General features: G+C 40.2%; 3 protein-coding genes across 11 annotated transcripts; 2 read left to right on the forward strand and 1 right to left on the reverse strand.

Annotated features, from left to right (window-relative positions):
- Window positions 1–106: 106 nt before the first annotated feature.
- LOC135350398 (11-beta-hydroxysteroid dehydrogenase 1-like) lies at window positions 107–2511 on the reverse strand. The gene is made up of 9 exons (XM_064549178.1): window positions 2351–2511; window positions 2203–2293; window positions 1131–1353; window positions 971–996; window positions 814–908; window positions 703–759; window positions 560–651; window positions 453–503; window positions 107–374 (listed from the first exon to the last, which is right to left on the reverse strand). Exons 1-9 carry the CDS (start codon window positions 2487–2489, stop codon window positions 213–215), a joined length of 936 nt encoding a protein of 311 aa, XP_064405248.1. The 5' UTR covers window positions 2490–2511; the 3' UTR covers window positions 107–212.
- Window positions 2512–2575: 64 nt separating this feature from the next.
- Window positions 2576–12091, forward strand: LOC135350390 (uncharacterized). 9 transcript variants are annotated; one of them, XM_064549170.1, is made up of 14 exons: window positions 2576–2778; window positions 3064–3184; window positions 5702–5759; window positions 5812–5914; window positions 5975–6016; window positions 6612–6842; window positions 7216–7401; window positions 7452–7508; window positions 7938–8052; window positions 8470–8645; window positions 8897–8946; window positions 9757–9811; window positions 9857–9923; window positions 10870–11858. In XM_064549170.1, the coding sequence occupies exons 1-14, from the start codon at window positions 2690–2692 to the stop codon at window positions 10906–10908; spliced, it is 1389 nt and encodes a 462-aa protein (XP_064405240.1). In that variant the 5' UTR covers window positions 2576–2689; the 3' UTR covers window positions 10909–11858. The 9 variants fall into 9 exon arrangements, 7 of the variants coding, with proteins under 7 accessions (XP_064405240.1, XP_064405238.1, XP_064405242.1 ...); XM_064549167.1 differs by lacking the exon at window positions 10870–11858 and adding an exon at window positions 11880–12091 and having other exon boundaries at window positions 2577–2778; window positions 9642–9811; XM_064549171.1 differs by lacking the exon at window positions 10870–11858 and adding an exon at window positions 11880–12091 and having other exon boundaries at window positions 2577–2778.
- A 1460-nt stretch (window positions 12092–13551) lies between these two features.
- Window positions 13552–18949, forward strand: LOC135350393 (AFG1-like ATPase). Its single transcript, XM_064549174.1, has 9 exons — window positions 13552–13796; window positions 14121–14284; window positions 14345–14405; window positions 14503–14604; window positions 14695–14919; window positions 15558–15702; window positions 17804–17874; window positions 18065–18423; window positions 18735–18949. Exons 1-9 carry the CDS (start codon window positions 13688–13690, stop codon window positions 18867–18869), a joined length of 1371 nt encoding a protein of 456 aa, XP_064405244.1. The 5' UTR covers window positions 13552–13687; the 3' UTR covers window positions 18870–18949.
- The last annotated feature ends 831 nt before the right edge of the window (window positions 18950–19780 follow it).

Here is a 19780-nt window from a genome sequence, read left to right on the forward strand (position 1 = left end):
TTTAATCTGCTATAACATGCAAAGATTTAAAGGTGTGGCTTCCAGTAAGCAGTCATTCCGCGAACATTGTGCAATGAAATGCTTTTAGAGGCCAATCCACGAAATATAAGTGCCTCGAAAATTTCGCGCTATAGTATATATACAGACTAAAAAAAGCAAAATAACTTGTCCTACTGAGGTGGTATCTAGTAAACATGTGTCTACGTTATACTTCAAGAAAACAAATAACTTGTTCTACTGAGGTGGAGCCTAGTAAATACATCGAAGAACTCTGGGTAGAGAGAGTATACATGGCCCATAAACCACAGTGTCCAGTCCACATAGTACCACAGCTGTCTTTTGGGAATGCCATGCAACATGCGATCAGCACAGTCCTATAGTAGACAAAAACAAAACGTACTCTTTGGTATGACTGTGTGCAGTACTTATGAAGGTGCGTGCAGTATAATTACCTCGGCTGTTATCCCATCTCCTGTTCCGATTGGTTTCCAGTTGGTGACGGCCTATAAATTAGTTACACAAAAACAAAGTAAAGATTTGTGTGAGTCTATGTAGGTACCGTCTCTGTCAGTACATAAGGGAGGGGCATGATGGTGATGGAGACAGGAGTGTTGGTAAGAATGAACTCTTGATTTAGAGCTTTGAAATAGCCTGAGACAAGGGGTTCAAGTTACACGAAGTTGCGGCAACATGTTTGCTTACCATGTAGAGCATGTTTGCTGGTTGCATATGCCGACACTTTCGGGATAGCGGCAATACCTGAATTCAAGCACTGACATTGTGGTGGGTATTATTGTTAAAGTACAAATTAACCTGCTCCGGAAGACACTGGTACTATTATCCCCTGGCTCTTGTTCAAATGGGATAGGGAGAAATGAACCAATTGAACACTTTGCAACAAGTTCACTCTGTAAGAATAAATAATAATGATGCATACAGCTAGTATAATAATAATTATAATAGAACTCACCCCAAAACACTAGAGAACTTCTCTGCCTGCATGCAATTCCAACATACATGTATAAAGCAGACGCAATGATTATATTATTATGGGAAGGAAGGGATATTGCATTACATTTGTTGAGGGTATAGTGTATAACTAGTACAAAATAATAGGCCCATGCACTTACAGGTTTTTCATAGTCAGAAAACCACTGAGGATTTGGAGAATATGCAGCATTCAAGATAAGGATGTCCACACCTCCGAACTCTTCCACGGCTTTATCGACGATGGCTCTACAGTCTTCTTCCTTGGACACATCCGCCCTCACAGTGTGTACGTGTGGGGTATTCTTTAAGCACTCTGATTGTGTGTCAGCTAGCTTTTGTACTGTACGAGCTGCTATAACCAGCCTGCATGAAGAAAACATGTGCTGATCATGTCATATCAAACAGCATGTAGTAAGATCGTTAATCAGCGCTTGCATGTGACCGAGGAAGTATCTAAACAATCTTGCTTTAGTTTGAAGTTAATTAAAGTACAGCTGCCAAAACCATAATCGTGAAATTGACTACAATTAAAAAAGGAGGGATTGGAAATGGGTATACTCTCAAATAATTATGTGTGATGCTTAAATATGTCTTCTGGATTATTAAGAGTGCTCGATCATAACCAGAGGTAATCTGGGGGCCAGACCTTTTCTCAGGGGGGGAGGGGGAAAAGGAGAAAAGGTCTGGAGACTCTTGCAGCATTTTCGTGTGCTCTTGGAATGCCAATCAGTTAGAGACTTGTGACATTGGAGGTTTAAGTAGAAGTAGCAATACATTGGGCAATCCAAATTCCATAGAGGCAATACTCTCATTTCTTAGTTCTGCTGGCAAGATGCTTTGCTGAATAGCTTAGCAAAGCTAGCTGCAAGGACTACATATAATTAGTAAGCACAATAACAAGTAAGCACAGCTAGTTAGTTAGCTAAGTTCTGCAGTTTGTACCAGAGAGGCAGTGCCTAACGATTATACAGTGTTTTCAATGAAATTCGGTAGTCATTCTACTATCGCTCATACAAAAACTTACAGCACGGATAGAGCTAAGAAAGAGCTACATTTTTGATAAGCAAAAGAGTCTGTAGTTGTCTTTAACAACGCTGCATGGTAGCTGTGATCGATTATATATTCTTTGGTAATTTTACCCTAGCGCTAAATCTAGACTACTGTTATAAATTTTATATTGAGCACTAGTAGATCTAGTAAAACCAAACTCACTTAGCTCCTCGTTTAGAGAGTTGTATTGCCAAAGATTTTCCTATTCCTTTGGAAGCACCGGTCAGAACAACTCTCTTGCCCTTGTAAAATTCTGTGCACAGCCCATAGCCTTATAATAAAAATAAATCATGTAATTGGTTTGAAAAACCTTCAATGTTCACAGATGATTTCCACTCCCAGGCAACTGCAGCAACACCAATCAACAGACCAACAGCCAGTATCTTCCGCCATCCCATTCTGTTCTTGAGGGTCAGAGTGCAAGCTGCACCTATGACGAGTACGTACATACACTCCTAGATCCTCCTACATCAGGAGTAGATGGGCGTGCCCGTCCCCATCAGGAGTGCATAAATATCGAATATTCATGCACTCCTGTCTACATGTAAATGTCATACCGGGTAGATCTAGATGCACTATAATACAAGGGTGACAGTGACGTAACTCAATAACAACTAGTTAGCTACTATAGCTACATTAGTAGCTAGCTATGGCAGTCAGATGCAGAGGCTATGGTTGTGTTTCTTTTGTGGCAATGTTTGTTGCAATGGGTGCTTTTGTCTGTGGATACAGTATTGGGTAAGTACACATCTGATTCGAATGTACAGCATACATGTACATCTACGTACAACTAGGGATACAATACACTGACTTGGGTGCAACCTCGCTACGGCGTGCGTACGTACGCATATTCAATCTGTTTCAGAGGGCACATCTAGGTATTGATCGAAATGTCCAGAGCCACTGAAAGTGTCTGCCGTCGACTGTCAAAATCTCAATTGAACCCAATTAGAGCCTCACTTCGCTCGAAATAACGATACATAATACATAGTGGAGTGACACTTATCTATACACGGCACACAGATCTTTCAATGGGTTGCAGAACTACTCAGGATTTCTGCAGTACTTTGCACTGGGAAACAGCTCTACAAACTCCAGTTGCACAGATACGTCACACTTAACAGAAGATAAACTGTTAATTTTGGTGAGACCTACTTTATGTAATGTCATAATTATCACACTTAGCTAGCTATAAGTGTTTTTAATGCTGGTGCATGAAGACAATGCAATACTGCTCTCGGTTGAGTAATGCACTCATGAGTAATGCGCTCATGCGTTACATAATCTCGAGCATTATTGTATCATCGAGTGCACCAGCAGTAAAACACACTAGCTAATCCTATAGCTAAGTCTGTTATAAAGGCTTATCACGAAGCTGAAAACTCTGTTCAAGCTAGTTTTCAGATTAGAAAAGAAGCCTGGAGTCTCAGAGAAGTATGACTCTTGGATAGAGTAGGATCCTAGATCCAGCTAACAGACAACAAACAAGTCACAATTCTAGCTTTTAGAAAAAGCTACACCTAGCTTCAAGCTGCACTTTTAAGATGGCTGCATGGATGACTTGAATGATGATGAATCACGAGTATTAGAACAATAACAGCTTATTGCACACTTACTATGCAATAACGTTATAAAGCAGGGGCGGATCAAGCAGGTAGCAGAGGGTGCTCAGTGGCGGATTCTTAAGGGGGGTTCCAGTAGCACAGTGTTGAGCGGGACAAGGACTCTGAATTTTACCTAAAAAAAGGTCGTTACTTCTTCTGACCAGTTAGCACGCGCTGGAGGGTTTTCACTTAAACTGCACAAACAAACCTACTCTGTGCATATGGGAGCTAGTAAGAAAGGAAAACTAGCCAACTAGTTGCTTAAGCCTCCCACTCACTATGTCTCAGAGGGGGGTTCAATTGAACCCAAAGAACCCCCTCTGGATCCACCACTGGTGCTCAAGCACCTCCTTTACCTTGGACAAACTCTATGTGTCTCACTCATTGGCTGATGGAAGTGTCTCTCTGAGTCTCAGACTTGGTACTAGTCTAGCTAGCTGAGGAAGCTGCTGTAGACCTATCTATTGTGTCTAATGAAAAGGGTTAAAACTTTGCCTGCAGCAAGCTAGCTAGATCTAGCTGGACATGGACTTGGAACTGGAAGTTAGCTAGCTATTATTCTAGCTAAGCCTAAGGTATAGTATAGAGCTTAGCTAGATCTACTAGTCTAGATTGTTTGTTTAGATTATCACCACCTATCTTTCTTGTGTCTTTCTAAATGCTAGATCTAAACTAATAGCTTAAGTAGATCATCGAGCAGGTAGCTACTGCCACCAGAGCTGGCCACGCCGGTTCCCTAATCTGACTTGCAGCACAGCTTGGTGATTGTCTCACTTATTAACTCTGAATGCATGGGAGAATACCTTACGTCACGATTATGGGCTACATATCGCCCACGTTCATAAAAATCCTTGTGGATCACGCAATTTCCCAAACCAGGCCTTACTTTTTCTTAACTGTACGCCCATTTCTTTCTTTGCTGCCTCCTTTTGTCTATTCTTTTTTTGCTACCTTCTATATATGATTTTGGATGAACAATGACAACAGCAAGAAAAAGTAAGGCCTGGGAACGAGGTTGCTAAAGGTTAGCATTTTCCATGTAGTAGTCCCAGGTATATACTTAATTGTTCACCAGGCCACAAAAAAGCATAAATCAAGCCATAATTTACCACATAATTTCCGGGGGCGAACTCAACGCAAATAGACTTTAGCTGCACTGCAGTGCAGACTAGACTCGACAAGTAATAGACTGCATTACGAAACCACTTGTAAATCACACCTATAATAATTATCTCACATTGACACCGCAGCACTCACCGGAAATGGCGTTAAAATGGGCGTAACCCCCATTTTCTCGCGCGTTTTTGAGGGGGGACGGATCGGATCGTTGCCTCTCTTGTTCAGCTAACACGTACCTACTGCTAACACTTTTTCTAGATCCGCCACTACTGTAAAGTACAGTCACATGACTGCATTTGATTTGGCTGTAGGCCACATATGATCAGCAATTGTGATAATTCCTAGAAACTGGATTATTAGCATAGCGCTAATGGGGTCACTGCTCGTACTAACCTGGAGAGATGTGTGGAGGTCTTTTTAAATAGAGGAGCAGACCCTGACGTACCAATAGCAGAGCTTTATTCGCTTATATTCGAGGATATGCCATCATTTCGATCCCTACCCAGTAACCGAATGTCTCTGACAACCCAAACCAGATCTATATTTATTTTATTATGTTACAGTTCACTTCATTTTACTCATATTGACCAGGAACTGGAAGGAACAAAAAGGGCCCAAATCCACCTCATTTATGTCAGTGTGTCAAATTCTCTCAGCATGATCAGACAATGTAACAGCGTGTCCATGCAGAGAGTCCTTCCAGATGGATATCATCAGCTATATAGCTACCATGCACTGTACAAGCTATAGCTAGCTCATAGATAACGAGTACACTGCAGTTGAGCATGCGCTTAAAAGATACACTATAATCAAGTAAGCGTTAATAATCCTCTTATGGTAGTGTATTAGTGTGAGGCAGAGTCTTATGATATTACGCCAGGTGCCACAAATGGACAGCTCCCAGTATCTATATTATTATACAGAATTCTTTTATACAGGGAGCCATTATTTCAATAATAAGTATTGGAGGAGCCATTGGGAACCTCTTTGCTGGCAGTAAGCTCTGAGTATAATTATATATACTGTTTGGCATCATACTTATTTTTAGAAATTGTTGACTATATCGGGCGTAAAGTGTCTCTGGTGGTATCAGGAGCGATTGTTGTTCTTGGAGCAGTAATTCAGAGTGCTGCAGTGCAGAGTGCTTCATGGTAAACTGATCTAGTCAAAGTTTTCTCACAAACATTATTCACTGCAAACTTTTGATACAGGATGCTTATATTAGGGCGCTTTGTTGCTGGTGTAGGATATGGGTAAGTGAACAGGACTTGTCTGAATGGTTCCTTTAACTGCATGATTTTTCCATAATTCTATAGTATGAAAAGTATAGTACTACCGATCTACATATTTCCATTGTCCCTCCCCCCACTCACTCACTTATTGTTGCCAGGTATTGCTTTGTTGCTATTATAGGCAATGTCTATTATTATAATAATTCCTGATAATTTCTACGGTATATAACGAAGAGATTTAGGCCACTGTTAATTAAATTGATGTTTTCAGTCATCCGCCTTGCATTGAATTACACCTATACCATTGATGTGCACATATACAGTGGAATCTACATGGCTGGTTCCTTTAACTGAATGATTTTTCCATAATTCTATAGTATGAAAAGTATAGTACTACCGATCTACATATTTCCATTGTCCCTCCCCCCACTCACTCACTTATTGTTGCCAGGTATTGCTTTGTTGCTATTATAGGCAATGTCTATTATTATAATAATTCCTGATAATTTCTACGGTATATAACGAAGAGATTTAGGCCACTGTTAATGAAATTGATGTTTTCAGTCATCCGCCTTGCATTGAATTACACCTATACCATTGATGTGCACATATACAGTGGAATCTACATGGCTGGTTCTATATACATTGCTGAGATTGCTCCCAAGCACATTCGTGGCAGCTTAACTGCTCTCCCTGGACCAGCAATAGCTGTGGGAATTATAGCTGGCCACATCAGCAATCTTTTGCTGTATGAACATCCATTTGGCTGGAGAGTGTCACGTATTCTGAACTGTATATTTGGTTGTGTCTACATTGCTGGTATGGTCTTCATGCCCAGGACACCAAGGTTGATAGTTTAAAGTTTACGTTTGTATGACATTGTAGGCTTATAATGCTGATCAGCACATGCACTATACCGATTGCTATACAACACTAGACTCCTATAATTGTGTAGGTATGACATGATAATTATAGGCTGTCATCAAGGAGGGAGGACACAATTAACTTTAGGCACTAATTATAACATTTTATTGAACGATTCATCCTTTCTTTCTTTATTACTCTGTATGTTGGACACGCCTACACATGTGAAATTCCTAAATGAGTGGGTGTGTCCAATAACGGCAAAAATGAATCGTTCAAAGTTAAAAGGTCATAATTAGTGCCTAAGGTTAATTGTGTCCTCCCTCCTCTGGGCTATCGATCATATTGGCTTGCAGGTGGCTGATGTTGAAGGGAAGAGAACCAGAAGCCCGAGAAGTGCTCAGAATAGCTGCCTCCGAGCTGGGACAGGAGGGAATTGAAGATGAGCTTAAATGCATTAGATTGGCATTAGATTCAGTAGCAAATTCGAGCTTTGTTGAAGAATTAAAGCTGTTATTTACAAACTCTAAGAAATTGGAAAGGTAGGTCAACTGGCTTTGTCAATTAAATGATTTCTCTTTAATCACTGAAGATTAATTCTGGGAATCGTACTTCATTTCTTTTCATCAGCCTGCGGAAATTCTGTTTTGTGAGTTAATTCCTAGAATAATAATGATTGCCTGTTTGTAGTTGAAGTATTACCCTCACTCTATATATTATTATTATAGTCGTGTATTCAGCTTATCACCATAATAAGCATATATAATTATATGTAGTTAATTCCTTAATAGTCCTCGATTGTTCTCGCTCATCAACGTATTGTTGAGCCCCTCCCGCTCATACTTACTGTTGGCTACCGAATCAGCCTAGATAGCTATAATATAGCAATAACAGATTGTAACTGTTGCCAGTAAGTATAGCTTGGATCCTCTCTGGGGTTCAAGAGCAGTGATGGTTTATAGTCGAAGTAGCAAGCTAACTAAATCTCTCTGAGTACGATGGGGGTACTCAATTATACCCCCCTGTGTTACGCCGCTGATTTTTGTACTTGCATAATTATACTTGCCAATCCTTACAGCTACTACTCTGAGCCATTGTTTTGTTCTCTGGGGATAGTTCCGTTTGTGACTGCTCTTGTGATTGGAGGTTTAATCCTTTGTGGAAATATTTTTTCGATTCTAGTCATCGATAAAGTGAGCCTGAGATTTACGTAGCAGTTGTCGGACGCCACGGCCCTCGACTGTTGCATGGAAGGAGGTCGGGAATCAAGCCTATCCGAACAGTTTAGTTTTATTCTGTTCCACCAGCTGCAATCAAATTGCAGTATCTCTCAAGTGGATTGATCACACCCACTCAATTTTACCACACGTGTGGAACTTTGCACACACTAGATTGACTGAGAGGCGTGGCCAATACCCACTTTAATAAATCGCTATTGGCTTAGCACCCCACTTAGAATGAATGATATTCATAATACTATTGCATAACAGGCCAGAATAAAACTGTGGATAGGCTAATTGATTCCCGACATGCAACAGTAGAGGAGCGGCCGCGCCAGACTAGTTCAATAATTTCAATACTTTCAGCTAATTATTTAATTCCACATGCAGCTGGGCAGAAAGCCACTATTGGTTGGTGGTGGCCTGATTATGTTTGTCTTCACTGGAACAGCTGCTACCCTTACCTATGTCTTCAACTTGGATGAAGAAGGCGATCATGACACTATTGGCTATCTTGTTGTGTGTCTTATTTGCTTGTTTATGCTCGTCTTCTCAGCCACCTGGCAGTAAGTAGCTACAATGAACTCCTTTTAACAGCGAACTATGATAATTATTACAAAGGCCAGTCAGTCACCCAGGCCTCAAATCCATGGGGTGTGTACAAAACAACTCCTCACATGTACAAAGGCCATTTACGTACAATAGTCAAACGTTTGTTCCCCAAAATGTATCTGCTATAAAAACGGGTTCCATGCACTTGTAACCGTGATTAACTGCATAATTACCTTGTGTGTAACTCCGTTATTTACTTTGATAGTACTGTCCCATGGGTTGTCACTAGTGAGATTTTTCCTCTGGAAGGAAGAGGTGAGCTGTGACTGCATTAATAATAGTTATAGACTGAGTCCAAGGTCTCTATGGGGTTTTGAGACCTGAAGGCCCGAGGCTGTAGCATCTCGAGCGTAGCGAGGGTGCTACTAAGGCAAAACTCCATAGTGACCGTTGACGAGGCCTATAACTGGTTTAGAATAGTGCTAAGCAAGCTAGGCTATATTAACACAAAGAAGACTCTGAAACCAAGAGTTTCTACAAGCCTCAAGCAACGTTAAAGCTTTGCTCTGGCTAGATCTAGTCTACATAAAAAAACTCACATTGATGAAGGCAGTTTCTGTTTCTTGAGAATCACGCATTGCAAATAAAAAGTTGCTATTGTCATAGTAGTTAGCTCTGCACTAGAGCACTAGCTATTGTAGCTGCAAGAGAGAGATAAAAGCTGCAAAGCGGCACTGCAGAACGCAAAACTTTTAAAAAAATTAATTTTTAATGATGCACTGTATCATCGTTACTATGACTTCAACATAAACTGTGTGATGTTGCCATGTTCCATACAAGTTAATCTTGACATCATCTTGCCTGTAGGCATAATCAGTATAATAGACCTACTTAGAAGACCTCAGGTCCATAAGTGAAATAATGGACCTCTCAGTGACCTATCAGATTGCAGTATTACTACAAGCATTTTCTAACTGTACATATTGTATTACACATGTATCTATATACAGCTGTTATGGTAGCTATTGCCACGGCAACAAACTGGGGAACAACATACCTCTTTACTCAAGCATTTCCCTCAATTCTGGCTTCTTTCCAAACATTTGGTTCTCTGTATATGTATAGCATTTTTCATCTATCTGCTGCTGTGTTTTTTTTCCTCTTATTACCAGAGACTAAGGTACGTTATTTTCACACGCCAAATTTTTGAAACTGTTTTGTATAGGGTGTTAGTCTTGAAGAAATTGAGAAGATATTTGCTAAACCGTGGCTGGAGAGAATTCTTGTGGCAAGTAAGTTTATGTACCAATGCATGCGTACTATTGGGAGGCCGCCTATGATATCTTTTCTATTAATGAGGCTCATACAGTCACCTTTATACTAGAATATTTTGCGCATGAAAAACATAATTTCCCAATGAGCCAAATCAGTAGAAATGTTGCGATCTAACTATTGCATTCTGGTAAGGATCGTGTGTCACACCAGTACCATTATAGTGCGATTTTAGTTCTATGTTTATTAATGCTCGCAAAACATTCTAGTAATATTATGGTACTCATGTCTATTAATAACCATGCTTTCTATCAAGTTACATGTACATTGTAGTTATATCATGGTGAACTATTAGACTAAGTACTGTATGGCAGTATGTATAGGCTGCCGCAGAAAGTTTCTAGGTAGCACCAGGAGTACATTAGTGTGATTTGATTGGGAAATGAGTATTAGTTAATGCATGTACAGTGTATAGAGGGGTTTACAACAGCTAGTAATGTAACTCAGTGGCATAGGCAGAGAGGTTGTATCTGGGCGTGTCTATAGCGACGGTAAAGTGTGCAGTGAAACATGCGTAAATGTCTAGCACTGAAAATACAACTACAAAGAAAGATAATAATAGTAGTATGCTATCTATGTCCAAGTAGATCGAGCCAATAGGCTTCCAGGTTCATTGTCTGCAGTAACTGGTAGCACAGTAGGGAACCACACAAAGCGTCCCTTCCTTCAAACCGAGTTGACATGCAGCTTGGACTTGATGCTCATCGAGAGAGGCCTTCTTGTTTTGACACAGCTTGATAGCTATCACCTAAATCTAGTACCTAGCTATAGCTATAGCTATAGACTACTTTCTTCAAGAGATAATTTGTAACATGGGGCTATTTTGTGATTTCGAAACCAGACGTATATGTTTTGTTTTACTATAGTCATGGAATTTGTTAAATCTTAATCCACACCCATATACAGTCTTCCCAGGTCAAGTTGGCTACCTATAGCGTTGTTTAGAGACAACTCGGCCTGGACAACGGCTAGGGTTTCATACAGAGGAGTGAAAGGGGAGTACCTTGGGATTTCTTCCCCTAGAAATAGGAATGAATGTTGTCATAAAAAAATGTGGTGTTTTACAATAGAGGAATTTATAGCTATAATTTTCCTACAATCTCATTAACTATATAACTAGAGCACTGAAGTGCAAACCCTTGGCGTTAATTTGAGGTTTAGTGAGTCTACAGTCTCGAGTCAAAGCCGCTTGTACATCTAGGTCAACGTGGCAGGTTCGAGCTTTTTAGCTTTTTAGCTTTTGCTCGCTTTTATTCGACAATGAAGCTTTAACATCAAAATCTGCCAAATTTAAAACTTCTACCTTCTTAAAACACATAATTTCAGTGCAAAGTCAACAATTCATATCTTCCTCCATGTTTTCCTATACATAGAAGATGTAAATTGTTGTGGGGATGCTCCAATAGCATCACTGGCTCAGCTCTCAAGTAATGTGGAATCACAGATAGAAGTCGAGAGAGAAACTGTTGTATCATGGTGGAATCACAATAGCAGTTTCCTTTCGGGACAAGGGTAATCTTGGACAGTCCTAACCAATTCGGGACAGCTGGCACCTATGTGCCTCATGCTGCATGAGGCCTGATTCATAGAATGACATGGTGCAGTGTGATGGCTGTGAGACCAGTGGTATACTACTGTACATGCATGAAACGTGTGTGTGTGAGGAGAGCTGCATTCAGTAACTGGCACTGCATAGACTGTGAAGACCATAGAAGACTGTATTGGTGTATTTTGAGAATGCACTGTCACATAATGTTACCGCTGTTGCGCTGTTAATGGGGGGCCTAAAATGTTAAAATTATAGGCCCAGGGGGGCCCAATCTCATGGGGGGCCTAAAGTTTTATGACACCGGCTGTGTTGAAACGTGACCAAACAGTTAAAAATAAATTTAACTAAACTTTTTACACGCATGCAGGGTAAATCCTGATGACTGGACATGGCACATGAGGATTCAAGGACAATTTTGCACCTACTGTAATAATCTACTTTTTATGACATTCTTTTTATATCATCTTCCTCCATTCCTGGATAAGCAATTGGTTCTACATGTATAATTTACAACAGAACTAACACACCAAAAAAATACATGTTAGCATTTTAGCATTTGAGTGTTCTCAATGCACTATACATGGTACCGGCTGTGTTGAAACGTGACCAAACAGAATTTAACGAAACTTTTTACACGCATGCAGGGTAAACCCTGATGACTGGACATGGCACATGAGGATTCAAGGACAATTTTGCACCTACTGTAATAATCTATGTTAGCATTTAACTCAGGAGCCCAATTAAGAGTCAATCTAGCATTCCAGAGGAGAACAAAGCTTGTACAAGAGCAAGACTTTTGATTGTAAAAGTCTTGCTCTTGCATGTACTAGCCTCGATGTCATGAGCGGCTTGTTTTCGAGGTCACTGTGTAGCTGGCTTTGAGACTTGTATCTCTGCTTCTGAGCAAAATTGGCAAAAATAAAATTTGACCCCCCCTGAAAAATAACGTTTTAAACTGATAGACACTAAAAACTAGGCTTGAAGTAGTCTGCAAGAGAAGTTTGGATAAATCCAATTAGTGACCTTAATTAGCTAAGGTCAAGTGGTTCCAGCCTCCTCTGATGGCATTCCAAATAAGCAAAACCTCGAGAACAAAGCTTTGTATCACTCTGGCTTTGTATTAGCCTCGATTCCAGGCCGATTAAAATACGTATTTTAATCGGCCTTGAATCGAGGCTAGCTTTGTATCAGAGGAGGTCGGACATCACTTGAACTTTCACTAATTATGACCTTTTAATGACATTCCAGGCCAAATTGCTTTTCGTTTTTGCTGACTCAGCAGTAGCGTCTACTGTATACTTATGTTAGTCTCTATTTTAGCCGCCCTCTAAAAGTTGGGCAGCCTAATCGTATTATAGAGGGCGACCGATTCATGAGACAATATTTCTGCACGCGGTTTCTGTCGCTGAATCTGTTGACAGCTACCCTATCAGCACATAATAGCCATCAGGGGCGTAGGCAGGAATTTGAGGAAGGGGGGCTGAGCTGTTCGTGCCAGAAACTACTTGGCGCGGAGCGCCGAAAATTCCGGTGACCAGGAGCCACACCCCCTAATTAATGACTCATTGCGCATGTGCAAGAAATAGCCACACCTTGCTTCAATTAATAATACTGCTAAAGCTAGCTAGCTAGCCCTAGCCGTAGCTAGCTAGCTTAGTTGCACTAAAGAATCAAAGTTACTAGTATAGTATAGCTAGCTCTTGGACATGCTGTTTGTCTGCCACTAATCTATACCAGTAATTCCCAGGCTGAAGACTCATCAGAGAAGGTGGGGCTCTTAGTGTAGTTTTTGCAGAGAAAGGGGGGGCTCCAGCCCCCAAAGCCCTCCCCCTCCCTACGCCCCTGGCCATACTAGCTAGATCCAGTCATGTTCTACTGCTGAGTCAGCAAAAACGAAAAGCAATTTGGCCTGGAATGTCATTAAAAGGTCATAATTAGTGAAAGTTCAAGCGATGTCCGACCTCCTCTGGCTTTGTATCAACCTCTGGCTTAGCCTCGATCCCAGGCCGCTTTGTATAGACTGGAAACCACTCCCTTTGCTCTGGGAGAAGGGGAGTGGTTTCCAGTCTAAGTCATATCTATGTCGATGTCTAGCTAGCTAGCTATAATAAAGTAGCTATAGAGAGTTTAATCTAGAGTTTAATAGGTTGTAGAATCTAGTCTACTTTATTTAATATGTTGAGACCGATCAAACACCTCGTTCTTACCAGAAAAAGGACACAAAAATGTTTGACACATTTTCTTTTGAGCACTAGATCTACAGTAAAGTTGCCAAGCACTTCAGGTAACCCAGAACTGTACAGTGATGTGCCCAGCATTTTTGAATTAATGACTATAATTATTCAAAACACAAATTTGCTTTTTTATATGTACTAGTAAACTAGGCATATTAAGAAACTAGGCGTATTAAGAAACTAGGCAGGGCATAAGAGGTGGTTCTTTTTGGGTTTAATACTGATCAACCATTACCATTGATCGACCCATAAATACAATAGTACTAGATACTTCCTCTTGTATCTATGATCGACCAGGCTCATCCCTAATACTGTGATAGTTATCAAGTTACTATTGTATTCTGCAATGATAGATAAGTAATACGACTGTACAGGAGTCTATCAAAAGCACTACGATATTCTCAGTGAGTACGAGGCTCTGGTGGCTGCCGAGGAACTACAATACAATAGTCAACAAGTGAAGGTGGTCAAAGAACTAAAACGTCTTCAAGAGAGACTGTATGACTACCAACCATACAAACAAGGCTTCATGGACAGGGTAAAAATGTTGCTTTATTAGTTAGATGTAAGTCTATTCAATTATCTTTTTTTCGTGCAGCTGTTTGGTTCACGGAATAAAGTGAAAAAAATGCAGGGGATGTATATGCATGGCTCAGTAGGTGAGCTGTAAATAATGTTTGGAGTTGATCGACACAAGAATATCGAATGAAAAATAGTCTTTCAGAAGGGTTTAATAAATTTAATGTTTCTTTGCAGGAGCTGGGAAGACAATGTTGATGGATCTGTTCTTTAAAACTGTGCATGTTGAACAGAAGCGACGTGTGCACTTTAACAAGTTCATGAGAACTGTTCATGACAGTAAGCTATTAACTTAATAGCTACGTAAGGTTAATTACTTAGTTTTCATCTAGAAATTGTGCTAGTTAAATGCGTTGTAAATTAATACAGAAATTCACCATTTTAAGAAGAACGTATCGTCTGATCGTGATAGGAGAGTACCATACGATCCTATAAGCCCAGTTGCCATGGATATAGCGGCTGATGCCCACCTCCTCTGCTTTGATGAATTCCAGGTGACAGATATTGGTGATGCCATGATTCTAAAGAGGCTGTTCACTGCCCTGTTGAATGCAGGAGTGGTGGTAGTGGCTACCTCCAATAGACAACCCGATGGTGAGTGGCATTATAGTGTTGTTGCGATAGTCGTTGCCTTTACTAGCCATGCTAATTTGCACTTAGTGCCTCTTTACGTACGTATTCAGCCAATAACGAATCCTATGAACCTAAACTTATATCTGTCCCCCTATGCCATAGCCTGTATGTTATGTGTGCGTTAATTACTACTATAATTGTTAAGTATGATGGTCTATTGGTACCGTATATCTTGTAATTATCCCAGACACTTTTCTGGGAAATGTTTGTTGTTCTAATACAGCTGGCTCATGTATCTAGACAATACCTTGATACGTTCCAAGCAACGTACGTAGCTTTATAGCTAGCAAGAGTTGTGCAGGTAGATAGCTTGAGGATAGATAGCTAGTGCAACTGTTCAGTCACACACTGTACTACAGGTTAAACTTAGCTAGCTCCCATGCAGCTGCATGCCTGTTCTAATTATCCACGTGCGCTATTCCAATTTAACTCGGACAATTTCCGAAGTACTGTCCTATCAATTTATTTATTTACAGTATATTATAGACAGGATCAGCTAAAGCTGTGCAGTAGCTAATAGTTCACTATAATCTATCTGTCTATTATCTATAAGTAAAAGTGGTGACCAGTTTCTTTGAAAGCTAGTATTCTTGATCCAGATTTGTACAAACATGGTCTACAGAGGAGCAACTTCCTCCCCTTCATCAAGGTTCTGAAGGACCACTGTGCTATTTTTGAGCTGGCCTCGGATATAGACTACAGACGTACCGTCATGGCAGCCACTGAGGGTAAAGTTTACCTTTCGTGAGTTATCACTATTATCAGGAGTACATTCATGCACTCGTGCTAATAATTTATGTATAGATTAATAATTATGCCTCGAGATGTAGCCGCCATGAGGGATACGGTAAAGCTGACTGTGTGTGTGTGTGTGTGTGTGTGTGTGTGTGTGTGTGTGTGTGTTTGTGTGTGTTTGTGTGTCTTGTGTCTGTATTCCAGTTGTAACTACTCAACGGTTGCAATGCAACAAATTCCACATTTTCTTGGATTTTTACTCGTGTATTTGCAAACTAAAGCTTCTTTCTCTTGAGTTTAATATAGCTAATTTTACTTACAGTGAAGGCTGTTTCAGAATCTTTCATAGCATCATCTGTTCGCACAAACTTTCTATTCAACTTATGAGTGTTAGTCTTGCTAAAGTGCTAGCTGTTTGTTAGCTACAAGAGTCAGAAAAGAGCTGCAAAGCTGCATGCATGTACAGTCAGAAGCAGCCCTTGTGAACTTTGACCTCATTGCAGATCCACCCCTTTTTTAATTACCGTATATGCTTGATCAGGAGCCGCGGCTACTAAATGTTTCATTTTGCTGGAAAAGGAGGCTACAATTCGAGAGAGGTCACTGTTCAAGAGCAGCGTTTACTAGCTCCAGCTAATTATGCCTCGGTGCGCATGCGCAAGCGAGGTATACGGTTGTGTGTCTGTGTGTGTGTGTAGACTAGCTGTTACAGCTGCTCAAGGATCAATGAAGTGCAAGTAAGAGTTCTATAGGCTTCTAGTCATTTTCTTGGATTCATATTTGTGGATTTGCAAAATAAAGCTTCGTTCTCGAGTTATGCCTAGTTTTGCTTACCCATTGCAGCATTTTCAGAAGAGTCCGTAGCAAAACTTGTTCACCAAGTGTTGCTACTCTACTTAGTAGTTAGCTCTGCACTAGAACGCTAGCTATTGGTAGCTGCATGAGTGAGAAGAGAGCTGCAAGGCTCTGCTGACTTGCAGCCATTAATTTTAGACTTGAACTTTTGGCATCGATCGTTTTTAACAACAATAATCGTCGATCATTACCCACTCTTTAAGTTTCCCTGTGATTCTGGATTTTGCATACAATAAAATTAAAAATGTTCGTTATGATAATTATAAGCTAGCTATTAGTAGCTTTATGTTATGTAGCTTTGGCACCTCCACCGAGGCATCAGCACCCGCGGTGCTTTCATTCAGTTTGCCATCAAAAGTTATTTTCACGTTCATAAAAACTTGAACTCTGTGAAGCACTAACAAGCTGCTACCTGTACCTAGTAGCTACGTACATGTAGCTAGCTGCTAGTATTAATAATTTTTTTGGCTGCCACGTGCAGAAGTGCTAGAGTCAAAGTTCACTGAGGCTACTATTTGAGAGCGGCTACCATTTGGCTGGCAAGGGGGGCTACTATTTGAGTGCGGCCTTTATACAAGAGCGGCCTCTGGTCGAGCATATACGGTATTCATTAACACTCTTGAGAGAAAGCAAAACATGGCGAGAGGCATTAGCACAGCGCAGCTTGCAACACTTGTTACTCATGCAAGAGCAGTACAGCACAAAGGCATAACGTAATAACCTACTTATTACTGATTGTCTAATGACAATGCACTCAAAAATGCAATGCAAGCTAATAGGGTGGTGGGTGGTGCTTTAGGTTGAATCGGTCTGCATCCTGTGTAATGTCAATATCCAGGTATATTGACCACATCCCTGGTGATAATCAATATACCACCCTGTATTTACAACAGTAGTACAACCCTTTGATGTCTGACCACAATGAACAAGAAAATTAATACTCGTTTGGTGGTTAGTTGTTGCCAATTACTAGAGTGTTTTACGAGCATTAAACATAGCTAATTTTGGAGTGTTGATCACTTTGCAAAAATCTATACCGGTGCTTTTATGGTTACGATCTTTGCCAAAACGCAAAAGTTAGATCACAAAGTGTCGACTTTTCTGCTGATTTGGCTCATTCGCAAAGCTTTTTCACGCACAAAAACATTATAATAATACATATGGTAATTAATTCTAATACCAATACTGTAGTTCACACAGTTAGGTATAGAGTACTGCATGTGATTATAATAAAGCTTAAGTTTTTGTTTTGTAGGCCCAACACCATAGAAGCTAATGCCACACTTGTCCAAGTGTTCGAGAAATTGGCCCGTGAACAAGGAGCAAGTAAGTAACTTTGCGTATTCTATTGTAGATATTTCAAGTACTGTAAACATTGGTTTGATCGCTGAGGATTTTAAGCCTTTCATATAATATCTATACTGGCTATTTCCATAAATTACATACTTTACGGAGTACTTACTTTGTACGGTGCACTTTTGCTACATTATGACCACTGAAGTCCTCTTTCTTACAGCTCCTAGTAGAAGAGAACTAGAATTCCTCGGTCGTAAGCTGGTAGTCCCTCAAGCAGCAGGAACTCTTGCATTTTTCACTTTCAATGACCTTTGCTCTAATCCTCTCAGTGCTGTGGATTACCTAGAGCTGTGTGAAAACTTTGACACTGTGTTCATTCAAGATATTCCGCAACTAACCATTAGCACGAGAACTGAGGCTAGACGGTTCATTACAATGATTGACAACTTTTATGATCGCTGTGTGAAAATTGTTTGCACAGCTGAGGTACAGCCAGAAAATTTATTCAGAGCAAAACTGGCGACTGCTAAAGAAAGTGAAGAGTTTAGAATACTAGCAGATGATCTATCAATTGAAGAGGTACGTGAAAGTACAAAAAGACAGTGATGATTGAACTTCATCGTATAATTATAAGAGGTGCATGTATATGTATCAGTGGATTAATGGCTGATTTAAACTCGTTCCCAAGCCGATTTTCAAACATTTAATTAGAGAAAAAACAGTCTGGGACCGAGGCTATGGCTGATTATTATACTGTTGGTGTATGTCAATAAGTATCAGCTAGCCCCTAACTACATTTACAATTTCACAATGAACGCTTACAATTAAATAATGTGTATGTACGTACGAGTAATAACAATGGCTGTCATGTCTTTTGGTCTGCCATGCAGGGAACACAAGACTACGAGGCCAGCATTTTCACTGGTGAAGATGAGATCTTCTCATTTGAGCGAGCAGTGTCACGTCTAATGGAGATGCAGGGGAAAGAATACTGGAACTCTGACATTAAAACACACCTTCAGTAGTAACAAGCAGGTCAATCTCTCATGGTGTGTGTGCTAGGCAAATCTGTTTTTACAACAATATTTATTACATGTACATGTCATACCAGTACATGCCATGCATGAAACCAATGAAACTGGACAATAGCGCATGCATGCATTCTGGACCTCACACAGTGACATTGTAGGTTGCATGTTGTGTTGAAATAATTATAGTAGTGTATTAAGTAAGTAGATCTATATGTACTCTGCAGAACTCATAATAAGTGCTATTTGTACTCTTATACCATTTTGCACAGAATAATTATACATGCGCGTGTTGTCCCACTAAAATGAAACAGTACGTAGTCAATAATGGGCGTGGCACCTAACTCTATCCCTAACCCAAACCTAACTAATTATTAACCTTCATTTCCGGTTGTTTCGTTTTAGTGGGACTACATAATGATGGGCATAAAAGTAAAGTTGTACACAGTATGAATTTACCTCGTGCTTTGACTAAGTACATGTACAGTATAAAACCTTATCAGCGTCCTAGAGTTCGATGGGTGATAGTGAGATGTGATGTAACTACCATGTCAAATCCGTCCTCGCGGTTAGTATAGCTATAGTATGACTAACACCTACTCATACAAGTCTCAGGGGCGGACCACTGCATGACGGAAGGGCCAGGCCCAAGAAAAGGCATCACCGGTTAATTATTGCTCGATAATTAGCTATAATTATGTTTTATAGACAGCTGAACATTCCTTAATTTAAAGTGGTTTCTTATTATGTAGGTGATGGACCGTACTTATATTATGAAGCTTTCCCTGTTAACCAGTATGTTGCTCAGATAATCATGCATATCTAGAGTGATGGAGCTAGTGTCGTGAGTGCTACGTTCTCTTAAAATGCCGCGCTCGTGAGACACGCCATTGAACTCTGAATTTATA

This window comes from Halichondria panicea, chromosome 16, assembly GCF_963675165.1.
Source record: "Halichondria panicea chromosome 16, odHalPani1.1, whole genome shotgun sequence".
Lineage (NCBI taxonomy): Eukaryota > Metazoa > Porifera > Demospongiae > Suberitida > Halichondriidae > Halichondria > Halichondria panicea.